Source organism: Phlebotomus papatasi, chromosome 2 (genome assembly GCF_024763615.1).
Source record: "Phlebotomus papatasi isolate M1 chromosome 2, Ppap_2.1, whole genome shotgun sequence".
NCBI classification, from domain to species: domain Eukaryota; kingdom Metazoa; phylum Arthropoda; class Insecta; order Diptera; family Psychodidae; genus Phlebotomus; species Phlebotomus papatasi.
Genome location: NC_077223.1, coordinates 73,440,109 through 73,468,040, shown reverse-complemented (window position 1 = coordinate 73,468,040; position 27,932 = coordinate 73,440,109). Strand labels below are relative to the sequence as shown.

The 27,932-nt window shown below is 32.4% G+C and overlaps 1 protein-coding gene across 2 annotated transcripts; it reads right to left on the bottom strand.

Annotated features, from left to right (window-relative positions):
• Positions 1-1,140: 1,140 nt before the first annotated feature.
• LOC129804316 (monocarboxylate transporter 14) lies at positions 1,141-26,578 on the bottom strand. Of its 2 annotated transcripts, none has more exons than XM_055851502.1 (7): positions 26,017-26,578; positions 12,560-13,796; positions 7,302-8,482; positions 7,136-7,245; positions 6,898-7,079; positions 6,591-6,831; positions 1,141-1,737 (listed from the first exon to the last, which is right to left on the bottom strand). In XM_055851502.1, the coding sequence occupies exons 2-7, from the start codon at positions 13,104-13,106 to the stop codon at positions 1,620-1,622; spliced, it is 2,379 nt and encodes a 792-aa protein (XP_055707477.1). In that variant the 5' UTR covers positions 13,107-13,796; positions 26,017-26,578; the 3' UTR covers positions 1,141-1,619. The 2 variants fall into 2 exon arrangements, with proteins under 2 accessions (XP_055707477.1, XP_055707478.1); XM_055851503.1 differs by lacking the exon at positions 26,017-26,578 and adding an exon at positions 13,955-14,017.
• Between the last annotated feature and the right edge of the window lie 1,354 nt (positions 26,579-27,932).

Below are 27,932 nucleotides of genomic sequence, written 5' to 3'. Positions count from 1 at the left end.
CTGACGCTATTAGCAAATTTTCTTAAAATTGGAATCTTTAAAAAAGTGAAATATCTCGAGAACTGTTCGACGAATGTCTTAATTTTTTATCAAATTGGTCTAAATTTTCTGAGCTACAACATAAACATAATACAGTAGAGTCTCTCAAATCTGAATCTCTCAAATTCGAACGCCGTTTGGATTCAAAATGTCAATTGTGAGGTTATGTTAGAAAGTTCGTATTCTTGGTGAATGAAAATCATATTTATGTGCTTCTTCCTGAATGTTTACATACATTATGGTCGTGTAAAATGAAAAGGAAGTATGTTACCACTAAGACTTGTGAGAAAGTGCGGGAATTTGATTGAAAGTACAATTTAATCTCACACAAATTTCGTTAGTTTTGAAAAAATCGTTCGAATTTGGGAGGTGAGAAATGTCAAAAATACCCCCCGAGCGTTCGAATTTAGAAGACTCTACTGTATTTTCAAAATCCCATGCTTAGATTTGGAGATAAACTACAAAACGTGATTTTTAACCGGTTTAGAACCGGTTTTGCAGAAAACTAATGGTTCAGAAATCGTCGTACGCGCGCGTAGATATATTTAAAAAAAAATTATGAATATATCTCTTTCCAAACCAGAGATATTGCGTACTACGGACGGCCGTTCGGACCCGAAATTGCCGGCTTATGATTTTCGGCATCAGGGATGTTCAAAAGTTGAATTTTGGGGGTAAAGAATCGCGTCGAGCCAATTTTATCCGTTTCAGCCGCCGAGAACAGTTTACTCGACGCGATTCTTTACCCCCAAAATTCAACTCACAATCGAATTTTCACGCATTCCGAGTTGCAAGCACCCCGAGTTGCACGCACTTCGAGGTCACCTGTAAAGAATCTCAGCTACCATAAGCTTATCTGGGCTTATCACTGGTCATTTAGATAACGGTTTGGTCATATTATAGAATTAAACGTGAAATTTTTAAAGTTTGAATTTTATAAAATTTAAAATGTTGGTGATAAAAAATTCTAAATATCTTTCAATTCTTCTAGAAGGCATTTCTTTCTTCTTTGTTTTCAAATGTGGTTTTTAAAGGTTATTACCTTGCACTTAATATCTATAAGACCTATAATTTCTGTCACCAAGGAAAAGAAAACAAAAATTTTAGAGAAAAAATACTTTTTTAATAGACTCTCAAGATTAAATACATTTCTTCAACACTAATTTTTGTCTAATACTCTAGCAATCGATGTACTTTGTTCACTTTAAACTTTGTTTTTTTTTTAATTGATTGATTTCTAAAAGTTTTTTTTTAAAAGACTTTTTTCTTTCATAAGCTAAATAACATAACCACTTTCAATGATAGTTCAGTCTCTCGTAGAAAAAAGTTTATCACGTTTTTGTACGAATTCCCCAAAAATCACTAAATTTTCGTTTTTACTACAAATTTGTTGTTTTGTGTCCTAAATGTTTCCCAGCTATATAGAAAAAATTGTAAGTGGCAAAAGGTGATTTTGTGCTCCTCGGAAAATAACTCTTGACTTTTCTCTCGTGAGAACCGGCAGTGGAAAAGTAGATGACCTTTTAATATGTGTTTGATTGTGAAATTCGTGTGTGATAAATTGTAATTTGTGACTGGGATCACTGATTGCTGTAGTTCTCCTCGTCATCTTCTCGATCCACGAGAATTCCTGTCACGTAGGCCAAAGCTCCAGATACAGCTATAAAGAATCCTGCAGCATAGAAAGAGTCGTCCCACCTGAAAATTTTAGACGAATTTATGAATTGAATAATATTTTGACAACTTTTTTGATTTTAAAAATGGAGTTTCCACAAATTTTTCTCAAAATATATAATCAGATATTAAACAGACTATAATTTACAAGTGTATAAACTTGTTTAGCAAACAATTATTTGCTAAACATTGTATATATGTTTACATAAAAAGCACAAACACTTCTGAAGATTTTCTTATAATAACATTTGCAATTGTTACGTTGGAGCATTTTTAAAAGTAGGGGAAAGTGCTCTCCCTTCGAACGTTCATGCCTTCGAATAATGTGATTTTTTCTTGCTTTTCGTAAGAGATTTACTCTAAATTATCACGGAATTATCAACAATTGACGATAAGCCAACTAATATTTAATAGAAATGTGTAAGTCTCTTAGGAGAACTAAAGCAAAATTCACATTATTCGAAGGCATGAACGTTCGAAGGGAGAGCACTTTCCCTTAGTAAAAATCTCACGGAAAGTCCTCAAAAAAAGTTTTATCTTTTTCAAATAGGGTAAGTGTGCCAAATTTCGGCATAGTTGCATGTAAGCACCGAAGTCCTAAGTTTGAAATGCAATATTTTTAATTCATATTGATATTTTTTGTTACTTCCTTTTCGGGAGGGTTGTGTGGAACCTTCAAGACTAGTCTTTAAAGACTTTTCTTTAAATTGTGTGAAATTTCGGCCACCTTTTTTCTGACCACATTTTGTGACGCAACGGATAGAAAACTTCAAAACGTCAAACGGAACGAGTTTAATATTTAATTTAATACGTTTGTATGACTCACAAGCCTTGAGATCTTCCGTGTAATTTGTCCTGAAGACCTGAAGAGTAGCATCTCAAATTTACGCGCAGATTCCCGTAGCAATTTGCACTTCCTGAACTCTTCCAAGGCCTTTTCCACATCATCTTTTTCATAGAAGCGATGGTTTTTTTCTGGTCATTGTAGAATTCAGAAATTGAAAAAGGAAACATAAAATGAATAAGAAATTTAGGAAAGCAAAAGATGTGGCCGAAATAGGCAACACTACCTCACTGTAGAGACGCTCACAAAGTATATACTTTTTTACGCGAAATACAGGATCTAGCTGGGAAATTTCACCCGAAATTTAAAGATTGATTCACTATTAACATAAACAGAAACAATCTTTAATGAAAACTAATCAATTTTCATGAAAAACACCGAAGGAAAACCTTCTGCACTTCACCACAAATCACAAGACTGCTAGAGACACAATCGATCTGTCACATTTTTTGTAAGACTCTTTCCACACTGAGTTTTTACAACACAATTTAAATTCAAATTATACCTATAATTTAACTGTCTTTGTGTTAATACATCCTAAAATGAATAAATATTTGAAAGCAAAATGAATTCATTGACTATTCGAAGATTACATACATAATTTTAATTAATTTATTTGCATGGCCGAAATTATACTCAAAGTGGCCGAAATTAGAAGCTGGCCGAAATTTGGCACACTTACCCTAAAGAAAATTAAACAATTAAATAAGCAAACTTTCATAAGCGTACCATTGATATAATTCCCCAAAAAAGCAGAATTTGAATAGAAAATCTAATTATTTTTAGGAAAAAAGGAATGTCGAGATGTAAGGATATGCTAAACATAACCTCAAAGTTCTTTTCGACTTTGAATACGACAAATTTCAATTATGTTCGTTTATAAGCAATTTTCTTTATTTAACAGACACCTAAATTGTTTGATATATGAATTATAAAATTTTAATATCGTATTATATTCTTTTAGAAACCATTCAAACCTATAAACTATATAAATTAGAAAAATGTACTCTTAAATAATTCATAGAAAAAGTATATAAAGGATAGGGCCCTGCATTTGACTTAGGTTATGAAGATCTCCTAAAGTTTTACAGTGTGATCATTAGTTCAAATATTTGAAAACTTAATCCCAAAAACTGTGTAATTTCGCCACAAATCTGTGCATGTTGATTAGCTAATATTTAAGTATCAAATTTTTGATGACCAAATATTTCTCTCCCAAATTTTTTGATGACAAAAAATCAAAGTCCAAACATTTTGAGTCAAAATTTTGATGACTAAATATTTTGGGTTCCAAAATTTTGAGGCAAAATTTTCTTTACCAAATATTTGACCATCAAATTTTTTAAATTAAAATTTTTTAACCTCAAATTTTTTATCAAATATTAGACTACTAAATTATTTATACACGAAATTTAAGTCAATATTTCCAAAACCAAATTTTTCATGATCAAATATTTGTATTCCAAAATTTTTAGTCAAACTTTCGATTACCAAATATTTGAATCCCAAATATTTTGAGCCCAAAAATTTTTTGTCAAAATTTAGATCGCTAAATAATTGATCACCATGTAGAGTCCTAAAACTTTGAGTTAAAATATTAACACACGAAATTGTGAAAGTTTTCTTTAGTTGGCTAAGTGCTCGATTTTCGTGTGAACCTCAATTTCGAGGTATAAAATTCTCTATCAAACCCACAAAACAGATTGTTAGGGGCAGTGCTAGTTTTCGAGATATTTTTGATTAAAGTTGGTAAAAAGTTCGATTTTTCGGATTTTTCCATGTTCTCTGACAAATATTTTTATTTATTTATTTATTTTATTTTATAAGTTCATGTCCCTGTACAAATTTTAAGTACTAAATGGGGATGTATATGAGACTACAGCGCCCCTGGTGTCAGTTTCACGAACTCCATCTGTCCAAAGGATTATCGGGCATGTAAAGGAGAACAAATGTTCCCATATTAAGGAATAAATCGGTTCAGCAGAATCGGAGATATAGGCATCCAAGTATCAAAAAACGGCAAAAATGATTTTGACTAGATTCCAGGCGCAAAAACGAAATGAAATCAAAATGATAAGTATTTTTGTAAATCATTTGACTCTAGCAATAGAAAAAATAGCATGAGAACCCAGAGACAAAATCACTGTTGCACAGTGTTATCAAATATTTGACCATCAAATTTTTGAATTTAAAATTTTCGTATTATCTTCACTTTCTTTCGGTGTTCGTCAGAGGATTAAGTTCTTCTCAAAACCATAAACATTTTTGAGTCTCAAAATTTTTGATCCCCAAATATTTTATTATAAAATTATTGTGTTAAAATTTTAAAAACCAAATATTTGAGGGTCAAATTTTTGATCATCAAGTATTTGAGTCCCACAAATTTTAACTAAACTTTTTATTACTAAATATTTGACTACCAAATTTTTGGGTCCCAATGTTTTAGTCAAAATTTCGATGACCAAATATTTGAGTCCCAAAACCTTGAGTCCAAATTTTGTTACCAAATTTTTGAGCCAAAATTTTGATAAACAAATATTTAACCATAAAATTTGCGAGTCTCAAAATTTCGAGTTAAAATTTGAATTCAAAATTATGAATTCAATAGTTTTGATTTGAAATGTTGACTCGAATCGAAGTTTTGAATTAAAACTTAAATTGTAAAATTTTTAATTCCCAAAATTTTTACTCAAAATTTTAATTTTGAGTCAAAATTTTGAGACTCAACAGTTTTATTTATTGATTGATTACCAAATACTTGGCGACCAAATATTTATATTCAATTTTTACTGAATATTTGACTACCAAATTTTTGAGTCCCAATGTTTGAGTCAAAATTTCGATGACCAAATATTTGGGTCTCGAAACCTTGAGTCCAAATTTTGTTAACAAATTTTTGAGCCAAAAATTTTGATAAACAAATATTAAAATATAAAATTTTCGAGTCTCAAATTTTGAGTCAAAATTTGAATTCAAAATTATGAGTTCCAAAGTTTTAATTTGAAATGTTGACTCGAATCGAAATTTTGAATTAAAACTTAAGTTGTGAAACTTTTAATTCCCAAAATTTTGAGTAAAAATTTTGGGAATCAAATTAAAATTTTGAGTAAAAATTTTGGGACTCAACAGTTTCATTTATTGATTGATTACCAAATACTTGACGACCAAATATTTATATATTTAATTTTTACTCTATAAAATGAAATCTGCCATACCGAAGAATTCAAACAGGGGGTCATATGGGTCAAGTTTAGGGATTCCAAAACCGATCTTAGATTTTTTTCCTATAGAACTATTGGCTCTGTTCAGGAACACCAATTATTTTAATCTCAAAGTCGCGGAGCACCAAATTTTTGAGTCCTAAAATATTGACTCTTTCGTCTCTTTTGGGACTCTGAGTACCCAAAGAAGCATATGAATATTCTATGAAAAACAGTGTTTTTTAATTATTCAGAACTGATAAAAATCCGATTCTTTTGGATGATTACAAACTATAGGGATGTCCTAATGTAAGATATTTTTTGTAAGACTTCAATCAATTCCTGAGATTAGGTATTTTTGATTAAAAATGGTGATATTGGCTTGCAGCATATGCTGCGGTCCGGAAAGAGTTAACTCTTTCGTCTCTTTTGGGACTCTGAGTACCCAAAGAAGCATATGAATATTCTATGAAAAACAGTGTTTTTTAATTATTCAGAACTGATAAAAATCCGATTCTTTTGGATGATTACAAACTATAAGGATGTCCTGATGTAAGATATTTTTTGTAAGACCTCAATCAATTCCTGAGATTAGATATTTTTGATTAAAAAATTGTGAAATTGGCTTGCAGCATATGCTGCGGTTCGGAAAGAGTTAAGTCCAAATTTTGAGTCATCATTTTGGTTCATCCTTGAATCATCTTATGAGTGGGTTCCTTGTAAGTCTAAAGTCGCTATCTCTAACCGTTTGGGTTATACTGCTAGTCAAGGGCAAATGAACAGATGAACACAGTATGCCGTATTTTTTCGATTATCCTCTTATATCAAATTACCTCAGTGTCCAGTCGTAAATGGCACCAGCCAGAGGAGGTCCTACTAAGCTCCCAACGCCCTGCACTAGCAAAACAAGTCCATAGGCACATGTGAACTCATCCAAATCCACTAAACGCACCAGAATGATGGGCGTGAAGGAGAAACAACTGGCGAAAGTGATGCCAAAGAGCACCGCTAGAGCCATTAGGGCCACGTAATTATCCTCAACGACAGGCATAAGACAAACAGATGATCCACATGCTAGATATATTCAAAGAAATTCTTTAGAATTTGCTTGGACAGTTGGAATATTTGAGATATACTCACCCACTAAACAGAAGGCATATGTTTTATTAACATTGAGCCATGGTTGGTCTCCCACCCATCCCAAAAAAACCATTCCGATTGTGTTGAAAATTCCAATAACGGCTATTAAATTGGCAGCATCCTCTTCTGGGAAGTTGTATTTCTTCAGGTGCTCCGTTATGTAAAAGTAAGGGATGATAAACCTGGAGGGAAAAGGTTAAATGATTTTGGTGGAAGAGACTTCGTTAGAGAGACTCACCAGATGAATAGAAAGAATGTGGAAAGATTAAAGATGAAGAATTTGGGATCCTTGAAGAGTGAGAAGTCGAAGATTGCCTTCATAATATCAATGAAACTATCGTACCAAGTCTGTAAAGATAGAATAGCTTAGTAAGGAGTTTCTTTGAAATTTGGTAAGGTGTTACCTCATCCTCCTCCTTAGCCAACGTTGTCATTGAATTCCTGTAGATGTTGGGACAAGAAGAGGCTCTGAGTCGGTATCTGTGTGTGTTTAGAAGGGCTCCTCTATAGTGGATGGAATTCCGATGAACTCTCATGTTCCAGTAGAAATTCGAAGTTCTCATAGAAGGGAATCCCCGGATGTCAACATTTGCATGTCTCTTCTTCACACTATGACTTCGAATCCCTCTTGGCTTGGTCACAGTTACGCTGGGCACCATAAGAGGAATCTCTGCACTGACTGTTGATACTTCAGGTTTCGAGGGAATTGCAGAATTTGGCTCCATCTCGAAGACAGCATCCAGGGAATTCCCACGAAAGCTTCTGCGAATACTTCCGATTTCGGAGACAGGATGCGTCGTCATGAGAGATTCATCCAATGACAATCGACTGGAATTCATCTTCTGAATAGCCCAGGGAATCTTCATTGAATTGAGATCGTCCTGGGAATAACTGTGAGCAAGTTCCTCTGTAGATGAAATTTTTTCAGATTCATTGAGTGTTTCCATGCTGGCAATATGATTGTCCTTCTTCTCTGCCTTCACTGTCAGTAGATCACTGGCAATTGAAGGATCTCGTTCGGTCTTCCTCAGAGACCGACGACTTCCGAATTTGATACTTCCCTCAACGTCAGAATCCTTGGATTCTAAATAAGTGGGCAGGACAATTTCACTGAGATATTTCTTAGCAATGGCTATGTCCTCTGCTAGAGGGATCTGTTGATTAGCTTCTGTATTGTAGTTTGTCATAAGAGTGTCTAGGACATCTTCCTTGGGAGTTCCTGTCTCCAGGAGCTTCTTAATCTCATCCAGAGCGACGCTGGAGTTATTATTGGAGGCTGTTTCACTCAAACTCTCCAGTCTATTCTCCTCAATCAGCCAATCAGGATCTCGCATCAGGCATCCACAGACGCAGATGTTGAATAGTGTTCCCGCCAAAATCAACGTAGCTCCTCTCCAGCCGAACATCTCAATGAGCCATTGCGTAAAGGGGGCATAAATAAAAGTACCCAGCCCCGTCCCTGAAGCCCCAATTCCCGTGGCAAAAGTTCTCTTTTTATCAAACCAGAAAGCAATGGACACAACAGCTGTAACATATCCAATTCCCAATCCTAGTCCAGCAATTATCCCGAATGTTACATAGAGACCTGGCGAAAAAGAAAAAAAAATTATGCTAATCGATACTTTACCACGAAATTGTGAAATTTTCTTGAAATTGATTACTTAGTAGTAGAATTAGCCAAAAGAAACAAGTAATGCCTGTCGTAAAAAAAACATTTTCTGAAGGGCGGAAGTGTTAAAAGTGACTAATCAAGAAATGAAACGCTGTTATCCCTGGACAATCGAATAAACAGACGGAAAATTAAATGAGACCTTTCAAGAAAATAATATTTATGAAGGTTGCTACCTAATTCTTTTTAAGGATATGCGCTTCTTACAGAAATTAAATTAGAAAAAAGGTTGACCAAGCTTTTCCGTGTGCTTGAATTTACGTTTAAGTGATCCGTGAACTATCCTTCTGTGTCTGCTTTTCGGTTTTTAGGGCAAAGAGACTGAGGATGATTTGAACTCTTGGATTACGTTCAATCGTATCATCCAAATTTGCCCTATATGTTCCTCCTATGTTAAGTCGAATAAGTATGTTACTTCCGTCATCAGAGGCTTTTAAATTTTCTCTTGTTACTTAGACAGACTTATGGCTTAAGTCGAGAGACGGCTTAGTGGGAAACTGATAGAAATATAGTCTAATTATTGTTTTAATTGTAATAACGTTAACTCTTTCGTCTCTTTTAGGACTCTGAGTACCCAAAGCAGCATATGAATGTTCTGTGAAAAACAACGAATTTTAATTATTCAGAACTGACAAAAATCCTATTCTTGTGGATGATTACAAACTAAGGATGTCCAAATATAAAATATTTTTTGTAGGACTGCAATTAATTCCTGAGCTTTAATATTTTTGATTAAAAACTGGTGATATTGGCTTGCAGCATATACTGTGATCCGGAAAGAGTTAAGCCATCTCTCAGCTTAAGCTGTATGTCTGTCCAGCATATTATACCGATTTACTACCGAAGAAAGTGCGGTACTTTTGGACTTTTAATGAATTTGAACTATGGTTCTTTTCAGAAAACGTGAGACATATGATTAGCCAGGAGTGTGACATTAGTTTTAAAAAATGTAATCATTTTTAGTGTAATTTTTTGTCTTCGTATGCACTTCACGTAATGTCTCCAGAACTAAGTAGATTAACAGTTTAGTGTTTTGGTTAATTGCTCAAAATTAACTTAATATTTAATATCAAATTTGTATTTTTTGATAATTCATCTTACAACAAACAAAATCAGCTAATGAACTCAAAAACTTATTGTTTTTTAAAACGGTGAAAAACATGGAAAATATAATATGAGATATCTTGCTCCTGGAATTAGCCATTAATATTATATACAGACTGTAGCAAATTGGGCACTAAAATATTATGGTCAAAGAGAAAATTAAGAATTTATATATGAACCATTTCAGTTTTTAACTAACCGAAATCGATTTTATCATTTACCAATTTTTTTACTGGCCGTTTCAAATTATTTGCTGATCAATATGAATTTTTCATTTCCGAATTTGCTAATTTACTGACCAAAAATGTTGCTCCCTCAAAATCTACCTTGTCTTGCTTCATTATTATTAAGGGGTAACATCTAGCAAAGCGTCCAAAATTAACGAGCTTTTTTCTTGTGAGTTTTTTGCAACTTTATTAATGAATCGATCAATATGAAATTTTCAGAGTTCTTGAGGAAACAAAAATACTTTTTATTTAAATTTTGAATATGAAATTGGCGGTGCATCACTGGTAAAAATAAAAGGGTCAAATTGACCCTTTTTAACAAAAATGGATCATATTTGATCCTTTGAAAGATTCACTTGAATTCAGAAGGAGATTCACTTTTGAAATTTTGTATGCATATTTATCACGATAGTTTATATTTTATCGTAACTTTATTACTCTTATCGTATTTCTCTCATCTGAGCGAACACCAAAGATGATTTTTTAATTGTTTTTATTTGTTTATTTCGGAGATAAATAGGTGTCAAAACAGTGACCCTTTGAAAGGATCATCGGTGACCCTTTCATTTTTACCAGTGAGCAGTGCGTTGACTGATCTGAGGGTCGATTTCGTTTCGCGGATGGTAGTAGAACTCGAGTAATTTTCATCAAATTGAATTGAAATTTTCAGAATAGCTGTTTAGATAGATTCTCTACAGAAACACATAAAATTTTCTAAAAAATATTAATTTTTGCAAAATTGGCAGAAGGTTTAATAGCAAAGTCACAAAATATTTACAAATAAACCGCAAATTTGGGCGTTCTGGTAGATGTTACCCCTTAAAAAACATGAAAACCCGAGTTATTCGAAGTTTTCCGTGGCTTACTGTGTTATCACACTTGCACATTAAAATTTTAATATGATTCACATTAATTGTCGCTGGTGAGAGTCCAAATGTGTAATTTGTGTGTTTGAATCATTTTATATTCAAAATTTGATCTATTTGTTGATAAAAAGGTAGACTTGGCCCACAAAATTTGATATAAATTGATTTATAGCATTAATGCGAAAAATTAATGCGATTTTCTCTTTAATTTTTTAATGTGAAAAATATTTATGCTTTAGGTAAATTTAAACTTATTTTTGCAGGCCCAGGCCACTTCTTTATCAATAAATAGAAAAACCCCAAATATTAAGTGACTCAAAGAGAGAAATATCATATTTGGATGCTCACAAGCGACAATTAATGTGAATCACATTAAAATTTTAATGTGCAAGTGTGATAACGCCGTTAAGGTAGCACTTTCTCCTAGATTTAATTTGGTTTATAAATCACTTAACAACTGATCTAAAATCAAGTAGAGATAGTAAAGGAAAATTAAATTATCTGTAAAAGTTAAGTTGTTGGTTTTTTACTGATTTTTTACTACACAAAAAAAAATATTTTATAAAATTGTTCGTAAATGTTTGTGAAATCCTATAGCAGACTTACGAAATGCTCGTGAATCGTATAACTCACAAACAAGTTCGTAAAATGTTGTACTTTTTTCACAAACATAGTTCATAACATGATCATTTGACGAACATTTTTTGTACTTTTACAAACATTTGTTCGTAAATGTTCGTAAACACACAAAAAATGTTCGTAAAATTTTGTCATTTGTTCGTATTTGTTCGTAAATTTTTGTTTGTCTGTCAAAAATTTACAAACAAATACGAACAAATGACAAAATTTTACGAACATTTTTTTGTGTGTTTTACGAACATTTACGAACAAATGTTTGTAAAAGTACAAAAAATGTTCGTCAAATGATCATTTTATGAACAATGTTTGTGAAAAACTACAAAATTTTACGAACTTGTTTGTGGGTTATATGATTCACGAGCATTTCGTAAGTCCTCCAACGGATTTCATAAACATTTACGAACAATTTTACAAAATATTTTTCTCAGTGTTGTTCGTCACCATATCGGCTGTGAAATAAACTCACTAGAATCTGGAATGGTTTAACTTTGATCTAGAAAAATTTAAAATGGCGAATCTTTCGATCAAATCTGAAATTGATAAAAATTGTTCGAGTCCTTTTTGTCATTTGTCACTCTTGTCACCGTTCTGGAGCTTAAACGGTCAGAGATATCGGCTTCCGGTCTTTGATCACCCCCAATAAAAAAAAACAATATCTTCAGACGTTTTTTTTTTCTTTTTTTCTCCTACCTTCCTTCATTCCCTTCAAAACTATGTAATGTTTCAATGATTTTCGGATATGTAAAGGTAGCCCAAAAAACATCTAATCTAAACTTCTGACCGGAAAATTTGCTATTTTGGAATATAGAAGGTCAACGGTCAATCACTTTGAAGGGCTCATATTTTAACCGATTTGGTTAAAGGAAAGATCTGGACTTTTCTTATCAATTCGAATTTTTATTAATTTTTTCTAATTGGTCAAATAAATCGGAACTGATTTATTTTTCTCGATTATCCAGTTTTATTTGCGCATAAGTATGTTACATAGCCAATTTTCTTTAGTAAAAAAAACCTAAAGTAATAGTAATATTTTTTAAATAGAAAATATAATTAAATAAATAAACTTTAGAAATTCGCTGCACTTAACTTTAAAAAAATTAGATATTTTCGACTAAATGTTCGGGAATGGATTCGAGGACAAAACCTTGAAAACTCACCTTCAATGGAATCACAAAGTGAAGCTAGTACGAAACCAATCCCTGACAGTAATCCGCCAACCACTGTCATCTTCCTGCATCCATACTTGTCCACAAGATTGGACATAATAGGCCCGCAAAGAAGAGGCACAGCCAAAAATAACGATCCTACCCAGGCTGTTTTAGACGGGGAGGAATCCTGGAAGTACGTTAGGAGTTCGGTGTAGATAAGTCCGAAGGAAAATGAGACTCCATCAGAAATCAGTGAGACCATCAAACTGGAAAATACCACAACCCATCCGAATCCTCCATCGGGTATCTGGGGCTTTTGCTTGTGATCTCCGGAGGAAACGATAGAGTCCACATCGGTGTCTGTGGATGTGAGTCTCCGACGACGTTTCCCGGAACTACCACTGCTAACGTCTGAGACATTGCAGAAGGTCACCTCATTGGGACTTAGGAGGCTCGACCGGATGAGTGCAATTTGGTCCTTGGCAATGCCATTTTTCTGCGGCACTTGAACATCAATCCGGTGGGAATTTGTTGTGAGATGCTTCGGGGATTCCATTGAAGCGCGCAAGATTTCTAACACACGGGCTCAATCTTGGCACTTGTCCAGGCAGTCGCAGATTGAGGGTAAAAAGCACCAATTGCGCACTTGACTTGATTAAAGATCCCCAGGTGATGTGTCCTCCTTGGCCTTTGTGCTAAAACCGGAAAATTTGAATGATGATAAGGGAGCTTTTCCTGGACACTTGATACTCTCCACGAATCCTCTTGCTCCAATCACTGGCAGGAATCACAAGGAGATTTTTGTGCGTTGCTGGGGTGAGCAAAATCAAAACACTGGTAGACGCAATGAGGAAGAAAAACTGACAATGTCGCGGTTCGCGAAAACGAATCTTTACTTGTCGTTCGCCAAGATGCCTCCCCTTAATTCACCACATTGATTGTGGCTATTTCTGAGGCGTGGGTCTCTGGCTGAGTAGCGAAAGCAGTAGAGTTTAACTGATTCATACCATGCAGTCCTCTTATACATTAATGACCGGCTACCGGCTTCCAATCCAAGGAATATTCTTTTTGTTGTAACTGTGTTACCCAAACTCTTGCACTCCTCCCGATGATGCACCTCTTCACATCTCAACACCTATATTCCGCCCAAATGCAATTCACTTTCATCAGCCGCAACTCATGGCATTTGTCCCACTTTTTGTTGGCGCCAAAACTCCATGCACTGTCTCGGACAATCTTGTGATATCTAGAAGAAAGATATGACGAAAAATATCTCAGAATTTTCACTTTTAGTGCAAACACCACTCCTGACAATTCGTTTCTCAAGAGCTTTTTGAGAGCATAGATAAGGGTGCAGGTAATAATTTTTAATCAAACAGAACAATATCATTTAGATAATTTTACGATTGCTCAAACAACTGATTTTCATTCTTAACCGAATAGCGACGTTCTTTCTGCAGGAAGAATGAGAGACTGGTGTTCTTTGACTGATTCAACAATCATTTGAGACAAAGCATTCTCAAATAACATACGATCAGCAAAAGTGACGAACATTTATTTTTATCGCACAATCTAGCTATTAAGCGACATTCTGTTTTCACTGGTTTTGTCTCTTTATCAATAGTCTGCAATTTTGTTGTGGCAATTGAGATGAAATATTATTAGTTGGAATATGTAAAAGTTGAAGTACAAAACCTTGGTCTTTGACCCCAATTTACTATTCATTTTAATTCATTTATTATTCTACTGCAATTAAAATGGTAATTTATAAATAGTTTTGCAAAAAAATGCATTTTATTTTAATTTAATTAATTGTCCAAACCTATTCACATTGAACATAATTATAGTGGACACTTGCAATAAAATAAATCTTAATCAATCGGTAACGAATATTTTCAATATGGGTGGCATTTTCTGAGGGTAGGGGAAAGTACTCTACTTTCGAACGTTCATGCCTTCGAATAATGTGAATTTTCTTCTATTTTTCTCAAGAGACTTACACATTTCTATTAAATATTAGTTAGTTTATCGTCTATTTTTGATAATAACGTGATATTTATATATAAGTCTCTTAGGGAAGATAAAAGAAAATTACATTATTCGAAGGCATTAACGTTCGAAGGGAGAGTACTTTCCCCTATATGAATTAGACACACAAGCAGCAATGTTGCGGATATCATTATTAAGCATTCCATGGACCAAAAGAGCGAATGTGATAACTAACGCACAAAAACGATTGTTTTATAAACATATTTTTCATTATTACTAACTATAGGGAAGACCGGGTACAATTAGCCAGGGGTAGAATTAGTCAGTGGATTTTTCTTGTTACCTTTAAAATGAACATTGACCAAAATATTTTTTAATGAAAGTGGGAACACATCCTTATGACTAGAGCACAATAACTTTTGTTTGTAAACATGCTTTCAAAATTTCCCATGAGAATGAGCGAGATGACTAGATCTAGATCTCACTCACTCTCATGGGAATGTCAAAAACATGTTTGCTAAACAAAAGTTATTGTGCGTTGGGCATTATAATCCTTGAAATATTTATAAGTCTGATCCTATAATTTAGAATCATTTTTATAAAATAAGTATAAAATTGTAATTTTGTTATTATAGTTTTTAGCCTAGTATTGGATTTTCTGAGTTGCTAGTCAAGATATATCATTGTTTTACCTTCTTTCTGGTTTAATGAAGTTAATTAAGAAGTATTTTTCCTTGGATAATAATTATCTACTTTTTTATGTAAAATGATAAACACTGAAGCAGCCCTCGGAGTAGCCACTCTTCTATGGCAGGCTGAAACTACCAATGATTTTTCACTAATAACTAAAGCTTTGTCAATAGATATTGTCTTCATACTAATTGAAGAGTTGAAGTAACTAAAAATTCTTTACTCGCAGCAATTTGAATATCAATGGCGCAGAAATAATTCAAAAATCGTCTCATTTGCGGTTGAACGTAAAGTTCAGAAGAGTTTTTATCAGAAGGAGAAAAAAAAGAAAAAAAAATAGCTCAAGGTTTACTCAAATTTTATGAATAACAAGAGATTGTTCTAACAAAATGTGGTTTTTATCAAATATTAGGATAAAAACATTTATCTGCAAATTAGATTGTGAATATTTTGTCTTTAAATGGTTGAGATTTTGCTGAACAAAAGATTAAAAAAAAAACAAATTAAATATAAGAATAACAATTTAATAGGTGAAGACAAAAATTACTAGTACTTATTTTAAAAGGGACAGATAATCCTAACCGGCTTATGTAGGTGAGATTCTTAACGTGAGCTAACTCGGAGTGCATGCAAATTCGATTTAGAGCTGAAATTGTGAGTCGCCATTCAGTTATCTTGAATCAAATTCGTGAAATTATACAAATTTTGTATTTAAACCAAAATATCAAGGATTTGGATGAACTGGCACAAAAGTGATATATGGGTGAAATGTAGACCAGAATGTACTCTATAATTTTGCCGTAGAACTTGATCTCATCGATTAATTAGAAGCCGAGATAATCGAGGTTGTTTGTTTCTGAACTCGTTTTTTCGACCAGAGCGCCCCAAGTGTTCATTTGATGAACTTCAACTATATCAAAGAATTGTTGTATTTTGTGGGACTTTCCATTTAAAACCATATTTTAAGTGTCTTGGTAGAGTAGAGGCAATCAAATTGGCATGTGAGTGATTTCAAAGCGTTATTATGGGAAAAATCAATTTTTTCACACTTAAACGGCAAAATCGGAGTGATAGCGTAGTCTGAGCGGAAAATGATGTATGGACGAAATGTAGAGACAAATGTGCTCTACAATTATGTCGAAGTAATCATCAAAATCGGTTCAGCGACAGTCGAGATAATTGAGGTTATGTGATATTGAAAATGGTTTTTCGACTGTGGCGCCCCTGGTGTTGGTCCCACGAAGTTCAAATATTCTAGAATGTTGTAGTATTTGGTGAGATCTTTCGTTTAAGCCCTCATTCATCAAAATCGGTCACATAGAACCGGAGATATGATTTTTTGAATTTCGTGAACTTTGACCCCTCATATCTCCGGTTCTATTGAAACCACAGCGCGCATACGCACCATTTTGGAAACGTCCTAGACTAGACTACAACATACTAAAATTTCATTAACTTGCACAATGCCGTTTTTTAGAAGAGTGACTTTGAATTTCGATGAATTTTGACGCTATCACAGCGCCACCTGTGGTGACTTTTTGAACTTCCATCTGAAAGTGCTCATCGAGACGAAACCAAAAAGGTAAAATTTAGGCCGCTATGTTAGTTAGAACCGGAGATAGAGGCCGGTCAATGTTCGAACTTTGACCCCTTATAGCTCGGGTCAGGGGTTTTAGATCGACTTAAGTTTTTTTTTGTTTGATAGGTATAATCAACGGCTACAACATACTAAAATTTCAGCCCGATGCACAATGGAATTTTTGAGTTATTTAACTTATAAGATTTAAAAATTTTCTTTTTAATAATAGCGCCTCTAGCGGTGGTTTTATGAACTTCCGATGTTAGAAGAGGAAGTGGCATTTCACGAGAGCTTTCCAAAAAGCCCTCACTTTTTAAATTATGACAATTAGAACAGGAGTTATGGCCATTTTAAGAAATTTTTTTTTGGACCCTTATAGCTCGGATCAGGGGGGTCGGGGGACCTTAAGTTTGGTATTGATGGAAAGCTCTAAGGCCCAGCTATAACATACTAAAATTTGAGCCCGCTCGATGCCATAGGGGCGGAGCTATTGAGAAAACAAAAAAAGGGGGGTCTTCAAAATGACGGAAGGAGGGGTGGGGGGTGGGGGGTCAATGCACCAAGTTGCAATTTTCACCCGATATATAACCTTTGCCGAAAACCGCAAGTCGATATCTTTTTTAGTTTAGGAGCTATTAAGCTCCAAAGAGCGGCCGGCCGGCCGGCCGGGAACGTAAAATAGCCACATATACAGTGAGTGTCAATAGTTTGTTGCCTAATGGATGTTTGAGAAATCAAGTGAAAAAAATGATAGAAAAAAATACTTTTCCAAATTTTTCTTTTTGCAGATGAGTTCCTTGTAATCCGTAGATATTATTTATAGTTTTCAAAAAAAATAATTAATTTTATTTCATATCAAAAATAATTGTTTTCCAAAAGTTGGTCATTTTTGAAAAATCAAAAGTTTGTTGCCTCATTAAAAAAACTAATTCAAAATGGTGAAAACGTGCAACCAACTTTATGTAAACCGGTTACATTTTGAGCTTATGTCATTTGATAGGCAAATGGTGGATTTGTACATTTTTAAGGCTGTCAATGTTAAATATATAGGTGTAAAAGTGATGATAAATAACAAGAAATAATCAGTTTTTTGATAATTCATAATTTAGGTTATAATGGCAAATTACAAAAAGTTGAAAGGTGGGATATTGTCCAGAGATACTGCTGGAAGGAATCGGCGTCGCTTAATTGCCAAATTTTATGGAAATTCATGAAAAGTTATACATAAAATGGTCAAATATTATAGTTATGAGGCACGAGTACATCTGAAAAACGCTACTGGTAGACCCAGGGTTTCGACTCAGAAAGTCGATAACCGCATTCTAGGTATCTCTGATAGTAACCCCATGATGTTTGCTTCAAAAATTCAAAGTCGGCTGATTACAGAAGGCATACAGGCTTCAAATGCTTCGAAAATCAAACTCAAAATGAAAGAAAATATAAGAATAGGTACTTGGCTCGCAAGATTCCATTGGTAAGCAAAACCAAACTGCGTAAGAGGTTGTATTTTTACGTTTTTAGCATGCTCCAAGTGAATTTACAACCTTTTAACCAGATTGGTTATGTTTACCAATGGAAACCTGCAAACCAAGTAATTATTCTTACCACTTTCATTAAATTGCGGTTGGTTTTGAAGCCTGTATGCCTTCTGTAACCAGCCGACTCTGAATTTTTGAAGCAAACATCATGGGGTTACTATCAGAGATACCTAGAATGCGGTTATCGACTTTCTGAGTCGAAACCCTGGGTCTACCAGTAGCGTTTTTCAGATGTACTCGTGCCTCATAACTATAATATTTGACCATTTTATGTATAACTTTTCATGAATTTCCATAAAATTTGGCAATTAAGCGACGCCGATTCCTTCCAGCAGTATCTCTGGACAATATCCCACCTTTCAACTTTTTGTAATTTGCCATTATAACCTAAATTATGAATTATCAAAAAACTGATTATTTCTTGTTATTTATCATCACTTTTACACCTATATATTTAACATTGACAGCCTTAAAAATGTACAAATCCACCATTTGCCTATCAAATGACATAAGCTCAAAATGTAACCGGTTTACATAAAGTTGGTTGCACGTTTTCACCATTTTGAATTAGTTTTTTTAATGAGGCAACAAACTTTTGATTTTCCAAAAATGACCAACTTTTGGAAAACAATTATTTTTGATATTAAATAAAATTAATTATTTTTTTTGAAAAATATAAATAATATCTACGGATTACAGGGAACTCATCTACAAAAAGCAAAATTTGTAAAAGTAATTTTTTCTATAATTTTTTTAACTTGATTTCTCAAACATGCATTAGGCAACAAACTATTGACACCCACTGTATCTGATTTCAGTTTCAAAGAGTAAGAGGTTCAATTTCAAGCGCTATTAAATTTTTTATTTAAATTTAAAATTTAAAAAATTAAGAATTAAAATATTAAAGATAAATCACAACGATTTCCATTTACCTTTAGATAATTAATAATCTCAAATCCATATTTAAAATAATAAAATGCCAGTGAAACGTTTGATTCGTTTGAGCATAATTTAGCAGGAAGCTTTCCTTTAAGTTTTTAACAAGTTTATAAAGAATGAGAAATACAAAATGTTAGAATTTTGTATTCGCTGTTCTAAATTCTATAATAAAAGTTTTCGAATTCTGTTGTTCTTGCTGAAAGCAATAAATCGTGTTACACATGTCAATAATAATGTTAAAACTCATAAAAAATCTTTTCCCTAAAATATTTAGGGCTAAAACCTTGAAGATTTCCAAGCTTCGACTAATCAAACAACATGATGCAAATAAAATGTTTTATGAGCTAAAAATTTAATTGCTTGTGAATAGTGCTTTGCTGATCAAATTTTCTTCTTGTATTCCATACTTTCAGTTATTTTTCTAACAAAATTTCATTTTTTTTTCTGTTTAAAAAAACATCAGAATTGTTCTTGACACAAGAACGATTATAGGTTAAACCTGTTGCTTTTATGCTCTCATTTCAAACGTAGAAATTATGCTCTTTTCATAGGCTCTGGTGTTTTATCACGCCTCTATAAAAAAAAATCAATTTTCGCGTGTGAAAAATGCTACTTTTCTGTAATTTTAATTAAAAAAAAAGCAGGACACAAGAATTAATTAGTCCTCAATTCCAGATGTAAAATTGTTGTTTATGAATACTTTCTACGCAAATATAAAATTTCTGTTGAACTTTTCCTAATCACTTATTCTATTTATGGACTGTTCAAATAAATTATTGAGTGTTCTGCAAAGTTAATAAAGTATACAGGAGTTGAAATGCGATATTTCATCATTTGCCGCAAGATTTATGTTACACTTTGAAGATAAAATGTAAGTAACTAACATAAATAATAAAGAAATGGTCCTTGATCGAGATAATGATTTAGTGATATAAAAACTTTATTTTAAAAAATCGTAGACCTGAATATTTTTTTTTTTTATTATTGAACTTATCTCTATTCTGAATGAATAAACAAAATCTTATCGTCAAGATTTTCTTAAAGAGTGAGAAGAGTCGTGGAGTTAATCGAAAAGGCAAATTTATGATTCTCTTAATTGAATAGTGTATGTTTATGGCTTCTTGAATGAAAGTGTTGGAAAAAACTATTCAATTAATCTCGTTGGGTTCAGAATGAATTTTGTTGCCAGGCGAAATCATTATTGGATATCCGAGAAGAATTCAGTGTATTTGTGTGCACAAGTGAAAGGAAAAGTACATAAAATTATTGATTTTCGGCCATCCTAAAGATTCACACTGATAGAGAACTTTTTTATTAATAGGCATAGAAAAAAACAAGATATCAGATATGACGAGGATATTAATATTTGAAGAAATATATTCACTTGTTCCACAAACAATTTTGCCAGATAACTCCTATAACTTTGCGGCTAGGAAACATAAACTTTGTGAAGACGGTCTTCACGGAGAAATATGAAAATGGTTTTCGATGCCTGTTGATCAGAATCATACTTTACTAACTATAAAAATGTAAGAGTATAAAAAACAAATACAAAATTGAATTACAAAGTTAAAATGATACAATTAGAGGAAATAGAGAATTCACGTGATTGCTCTAACCCCAACTAAAATACAAAATAATAGAATTAACAACGTAATTATTGCCACTTATTACCATCACTGAAGTTCTATTTAAAAATGAGTGAATTAACCTTTATAAAATTTATAATTTGTATGTTTGAACATTGAAATTTCTAGCATTATTTGTTTCTCTTTTAAATGGTAAACCATACAAGTTTGCTGTATAAAGTATGATCCATGCATGATACAATATTTAATGGCCATAAAATATTTCATTGTCATTGTATTTCTGATTAGCTAGAGCGCAAAGAGCTTAAAACAATAAAATCTTTAGGCAATAACATAAAGTAATGGTATGAAATGTTTTGTAAGATTAAAATTAAATTCACATTAGTTAATTCTCTAAGGACGAGTGGACACCGGTGTCTCGGAAACCAATCCAATATTTTCTAACTATTTAAATGAAAGTAACTTTCTATAGCAAAAAAAAATGTTTTTGGGATATTGGTGTCCCTGTCGTCCTTAAAGGGTTAAACTCGCAAGTTTAGGAAAAATTTTGGGATTGACAAATGATTTCTGCAAGTTCCTTTATTATCGGAAAAGTCTTAAATATGTTCATATATGCAGCATTTATAGAACTTTAAATATTTACCTTAAAAGATCCCATATTCTTAATAATTTTCAAAGATTACAAATTACAAAAAAGCACACAAAAAATTGAGAAATCGTTAGGGGGACTTGGGGCACCTTTGAAATTGGAATTTTCTCCTATGTTTAAGTGGAACTGAGCCATATCATAATGTAATTTACCTTCTCAATTTGTTTGTGGAGTTAAATCATATCACGATGAGGCTCAAAATTATTTAAAAATAGGTGAAACACCTCAATTTCAAAGGTGCCCCACTTCCCCCTATAACCTTTTTCAAATATCATTAACCACAAGAAGGGTTTTGGATACAAGGCTGAGAGTTAAAACACTAATGTTTCAAAAGAATGTCCAAAGTCAAAATTCAGTATCTATAACCGTTTGGCCTCTAAGGTCTTAAAACTTAAAATGCAAACGACAAAATTAAAAAGCCGGACAAGCGCCTTGATGTTGTTTAACTCTAAACTTTAAAATCCTAAATTGTTGAGGAATATGAGTTTTTAAACGTAAGGAATCGTAATTTATATTCAGCACTATAAGTCTTAAATTTGTAAAACTTCAGAATGAACATTTGTAAAATGAGAAGGAGTTTAAGTTTGAGCATTAAAAGTGAATTCTTGGACAACGAGCAGTATATGTTTTCTAAAATTGTCAATTTTATATCGATTATTCTAATTTCAAAAACATTCCTAACTCATTCTTAAACATTTTTTATGAAACATCATAAGTGGTTCAATTAGTTTCCAATAATTATTTCCGCGTTTTAAGGAACTATGCTAAATTTCAAATATGTTACACACTCAAAGTTATAATTTTGAAATGTAATTGTAGAAAACGAGTTTATTTTATTTGTTTTCTGTTTTCTTTAAAATTATTTTTCATACATTTAAAATTGAATAAAACTTGATATTGCTTTGCATGGTAAGTCGGACACCAAATTTATCGAAGTCCATCGCATTCTTGGAATTTTTCAAATGATTTTTTTTTCAGCATCTCGATCGTAAATGTGACGCTCTTTTTGTTTCTTTGGTAATGTACAACTTCTAGAAGTTCAAAAAAAATTTTGTTGATATTTTGAGATACAAAAGAAGTGTCCGATATTGCAAGCTGTCCGAAATTTGACACAGTTTCGTATATCTGCACAAAAACGGTATTTAAGTGGTGCTAAACATTAAAATTTATTCGTTTTTACTGCACATAATATCAGATTATCAGATTATCTGTGATAAAAATATATAGTAATTGCATACTTGATAAACATTGAAGATCTACGGAATAGAATAATGGGATCTAGTTTAATGATAGATACTGTAATATAAGGCCATGCATGTGAAGAAAATATAATATATTCTAGTTCACCCCGATGTATCACATTTTCCTACCCATTCGAATAGTACAAGTAAATCATTGTTATTCCCCTTATTATGAATTGTTCAAGAAAGAAAAAAATAGAGTAAAATAAGAAAAAATACTTCAAATAAAACCATTATTAAATTTATATTTTTTATTTTTTTTGTTCATTTCTATGTTTAAAATTTCAAACTAACCAAAAATCGAGTTAATATCCTTCGAATGAAAAATACTGAGGGGCAATTCACGAAATATCCAGACAAAATTGACGGGACGGCGAATATGGCGGGGACATATTTGGTGTGGCGAAAAGTCAGTTCATTTTTAATCGCCGAAAAATAGGCAAAACGCAATTGGCAGGTTATTTATGGCGTGTATTTAAAATTGGAATATATAGGAATCGTTAGATTAAATTAGGAATTTAAAGTATTCTAAGATAGAAAAATTGGAAAATTTCCAAATACCACCAAATACCAATATATTTTTTTATGTTTTGGTGAACTTTGTTGAACATTAAATGTCACAATTATTTTGCTTCACATAAGAGAAACTAAATGTTGCAATAATGGTCTAGTACAAATATAAATGTTTGTATTTTGAACCATTTTTTCCCAAAATCACTTTGACTTCCTTTTAATTCTAAATACAAATTCTATGTATATTAGAAGGTTATAAAATTATTTGGGTATTGCTGAAGTTGTCATCACATGTATTTTCTGAGAATTATGATAAATTTTGGAAGTCTGTAAAGACTAATTACCTCTCAAGAGTAGCATTGGAAAAATTGCATTTATTCTGACAATAAAGTTTTTATTCATTTTATACATAAATGTGGTAAACATTACTTAAAACGCTGAAAATATGATATTTTTGTTGCGTGTATTGATTGACACGTGGTGGTCTTTAGAGGGTTAATTTATATTAATTTTTAATTTATTATTATAATAATATTTAATTTATTATTATTTAATAAATTTTTAAATTGGTATTAAAAATAATTTTCTTTGGATCATTGTAGAAGACTTTTGGGACTTTTGGGACATTGTAGAAGCTTGGCGAAAATTTAGGTCCGAAATAAATTGAATGTAAATTTAGTAATAAAAATAATCTGAAACTTATAATTCTTAATAATAATTCTTTTTATCCCTGAACTTTCCCAAAAGCTATTTTTCAGAACGCAGGGAGTATTTAACCGTTTATAAAATTTTAAAACCCACTAATTTCTTATAATTTTTATGCCTGGGTATCTTTATTTAAATAAAATAATGCAAATAAATAATTTTTTCACAAGATTTTGGTTAAAAAAAAAACGTACCTCCGGTCTCGAACTGGAGGGTAAAATTGTCTGGATACATCCTGAAATTCCAGTAGGTACAAGACCCAAAACCTTGTACACCTTACATTTTTAGCGAGCAGTCGCACATTTTTTCGGGATGGCGAAATTCGCCTCACAGAAAACAGACAGTAACCAGTGAAAATTTTGTCTGGATGCTTTCGATTGCCTCCTGCTCTTTCTTTAAGTTTTTGAGCAATAAAAGTGATTTCTCGGACAATCGTTTTTTATTTTTCGAATTAAGTTTTTTTTTGGAAATTAAATGTACTTTTGCCAGGAAAAAAAGTAGATACAGAATAATGTACAGATACATTCACGACAGTTCTTGTGAATTTTTTATGAATTATTTTAAGTCATTTATACCAACCATAAAATATTTCACTAACTATGATGAAATTTCTAAGGCCATTTTGAAATGTTTTACTGATCAAAATGATATTTCTTTTACTATGGTTAAAATGTTGGTCAAAGAGAATAATAATGCAAATCTCAAAAAAATGATAGTACAAGTAAATTGAATTAAATTTGTGAATATATGAAATTGACTTTCACAAATTTGATAAAGTATAAAATACATTGCATCAGCAAATACGCGAAAAAGTAACTAAAGTTCAATATTGGACAAAAGAAATTCAACAATTAATAATTGGTCAATATTAGATGACTAATTTTTAATCTTTAGTAATTTTTAGTATCTAGTTACTATTCTTAGAATGTTTAATTTTTTACCATCTATACACAGATAAGATGGTTCGGAAGTTTTTCCGTATTAAATCATTTTATCTCTATGAGTGTTTTTGATAATGTCGCAGCTGTTATGGACAGCTGATTAAAATCCTGACGTAAGGACATTGTATAAAAATAGAAAAGAACCCTTATATTTCAGTTTAATGTATTCCTGTAAATTTGTCATTAATTTCAACCTTGAATATTAATTAATTTTCCGCAAAGAAGATAAGCAAGGGATAAAAAACACAATAATAATGAACCCTTATAGAGTTCTCCAATTCAAATATTAGTAGAACTAATAAAAAAAAAATGTTTAATTTTATGTGTCTGAATATAACATTTCTATGCTGTTTTTTAGCTTCAAGGAAAAAGACATGTTTTTCACCCAAAATTGCGGTTTTTTATTTGATACAGTAAAGTTTTAATGGTGACATGGCACTGTTTTACTTTTCATTCGTCACGAAATTTTACATAGTTATTTTTGTTACTAAGCTACAAATTATGCATAAAACGCATGATAAAATTGAAAAGCTATAAAAAAAAACAATTATTTAAAATAAAAGAAATTATTTCGGATCGCATGATAACTTTGAACTAGTTTGAAAGGGAGAAGTATCTGAGATAAAACCGCCACCATATGCAAATTTTAATGCAAAAAAAAGATTTACTTTTTGTGCTCGATATAAATAGAACAGAAGATTTTGCTGAATAAAATTTCAAGGTAAATGATCGCGCAAGACAACTTTCTTGGGGTAATTTGTATGCGAGAGATGTTCGTATTCGATCTCAAAAGACGTTCTTTTAAGCTTCTCAAGTACTGCGTTAATGATATCTGCAATTGTGCTGGTATTTGCAGGATTAACAGAAAAATTGTTGAAATGTTTTAAAACCGAAGAAGGTTATTGAGTAAGACATGTTTGTAAGTTCTATTTAGTTCATTTGCACCTTAAAAAGTTCTGTACGTTCTGTAGCTTCAACCGGCTTTTTGACTCTGAATAATGTGTTCGAAGCATAGAGACAATTTTGGGGGGATTTACCTAAGATTTCTTTGATAAAATATGTAAAGATTATAAGGTTTAAGCTAGTGGATTACCTGATGATTGGTAGCTGATATCAAGGTGTTAATTTTGTCGGTGAACCATGGATATTTTGGCACTTGTCAATAAAACTTTTTCACTGGATTTTTCGTGGCTTTTTCCGCAAGGGAAGTGAGAATTGACTATGAGAGAATAAATCGATTGAAAAGTATGTGAAACTTTCCACTTGAAGGCACATTCAATACCACGAGAAAAACCACAAAATTTCACTTTCAATCACACGTTTCTTTCAGAAATAGAGATTATACTCCGGAAAATGCCTTATGTAAGAAACGTGGTTTAGCTATTTCGTATTTTTTTTTTGTTAAGAACTTCTCAATATAGTCCACAATCCGATAGATTAGAGACAGAAGAGCGTCAAGTACAAATTTGTGATAAGAGCCCTATCAGCAATCACTGATTTCTTAAGACACAACACAAGACACTGCAGTGAAAATAATCATGTGTTATCAGAAAGCCGATTTAGAGGAAAATCTCCTGAAAAATGTGAGCCACGATGAAATGAAGAAAGCTTAATTGACAAACTATCTAAAGGCAGGTTCGATAGCGACTGAGGAGTTGGCCTCTTGAATGGGGCTCGGAAGTGAGATGTGGAGCTCGTGCTGCGATGTCAGAAATGGATTTTCCCCATTGGAGGGACTGAGATCAATAGTGAGTGTTCACAATGCTGATGGAGAGCGAGGCAGATAGTCCATATGAGAATTACAGGGTGTCCAAGAGCAGTAGGAAAAACATGTGCTGCATTGGCTTGGGAAGTTTACACTTTACTCACCGCGTAAAATCGATTAATTGGTTGTTCATTGATGAAAAAGCTCAGAGGTGTGCAAACCTCCATATGCGGACTAGAAAAGATTCTTTGTATTCTACGTTGTAAAACTATGAATATTTAAATTATTTACTAAGTCATTTCAAATTTATTTATCCACAATCAATGATTGGGGATTAAATTCAATTATTCCATTTTATTCCCGAAAGGGGAACCTGGGGTGTGACAAAATGGGTATTACAGCCTCCGAGAAGCCTAAAAGATTATTAATCGATTCATTCTTATATAGGAAATTAATCGCCTTACAACATTGTTGAAAATTATTTTCTTTTATCTCGGATGGAAATGTGTTTTTACACTGAGTGAGAGAAATCCGAAAAAGTTGAAATAACTTTCCGGAAACGTTTATTTTAGCCTGAAGTATTGATCCGAAATCGGTGTAAATATTATGCTTTTTAGGTGTATTAGGGGTTAAAGTTACCCTTTTTCATGTTAATTTTACTTTTAAAAAGGTGTAAAATTAGCATTAAAAATGTTGATATATTTTTACACCTAAATATACGAGTTTAAAGTTACGAGGAAAAAAGTTAATCGCACCCCCGTTTTTTCTCAGTGTATAGTTACTTTTTAAAAGTTAATTTTACGGAAGTTCTCAAAAATTCTGGGGAAAATGTCGTGGGATAATTGTAACATTTTGATTCACTTTATTAGGATAAAGTTTGAAAAGACAGACACAGTTTAGTTTACAAGAAATCTTATCCTCTATACCTACAAATTTGCTATTGACCATGTCTTTTGGACATCTTGAAACAATTTAATAATAGGGGGAACTGGGGCAGTAGTAATCTGGGGTAGATGTAAACACTGTGATTTTTTTCATTAATTTTAAGACTCCGGAGGATAAAACCCATAAGCATTCATAGATACCATGGGGATGTATGTCCACAGATAAATTGGTCAATAAAATCCTAATATACTTTAAAAATAAAAATCATTTTCCTGAAAATGTTGATATTTCGATTATTTTGATCATTTGGATTTCCACCTGGAAATTAAAAATTGTGTAAAATAATCGAAATGCAGCAATACCAGTTCTTTCCTACATCTCTTAGGATTATATTAATGCATTTACTAGAGAAATTGAGA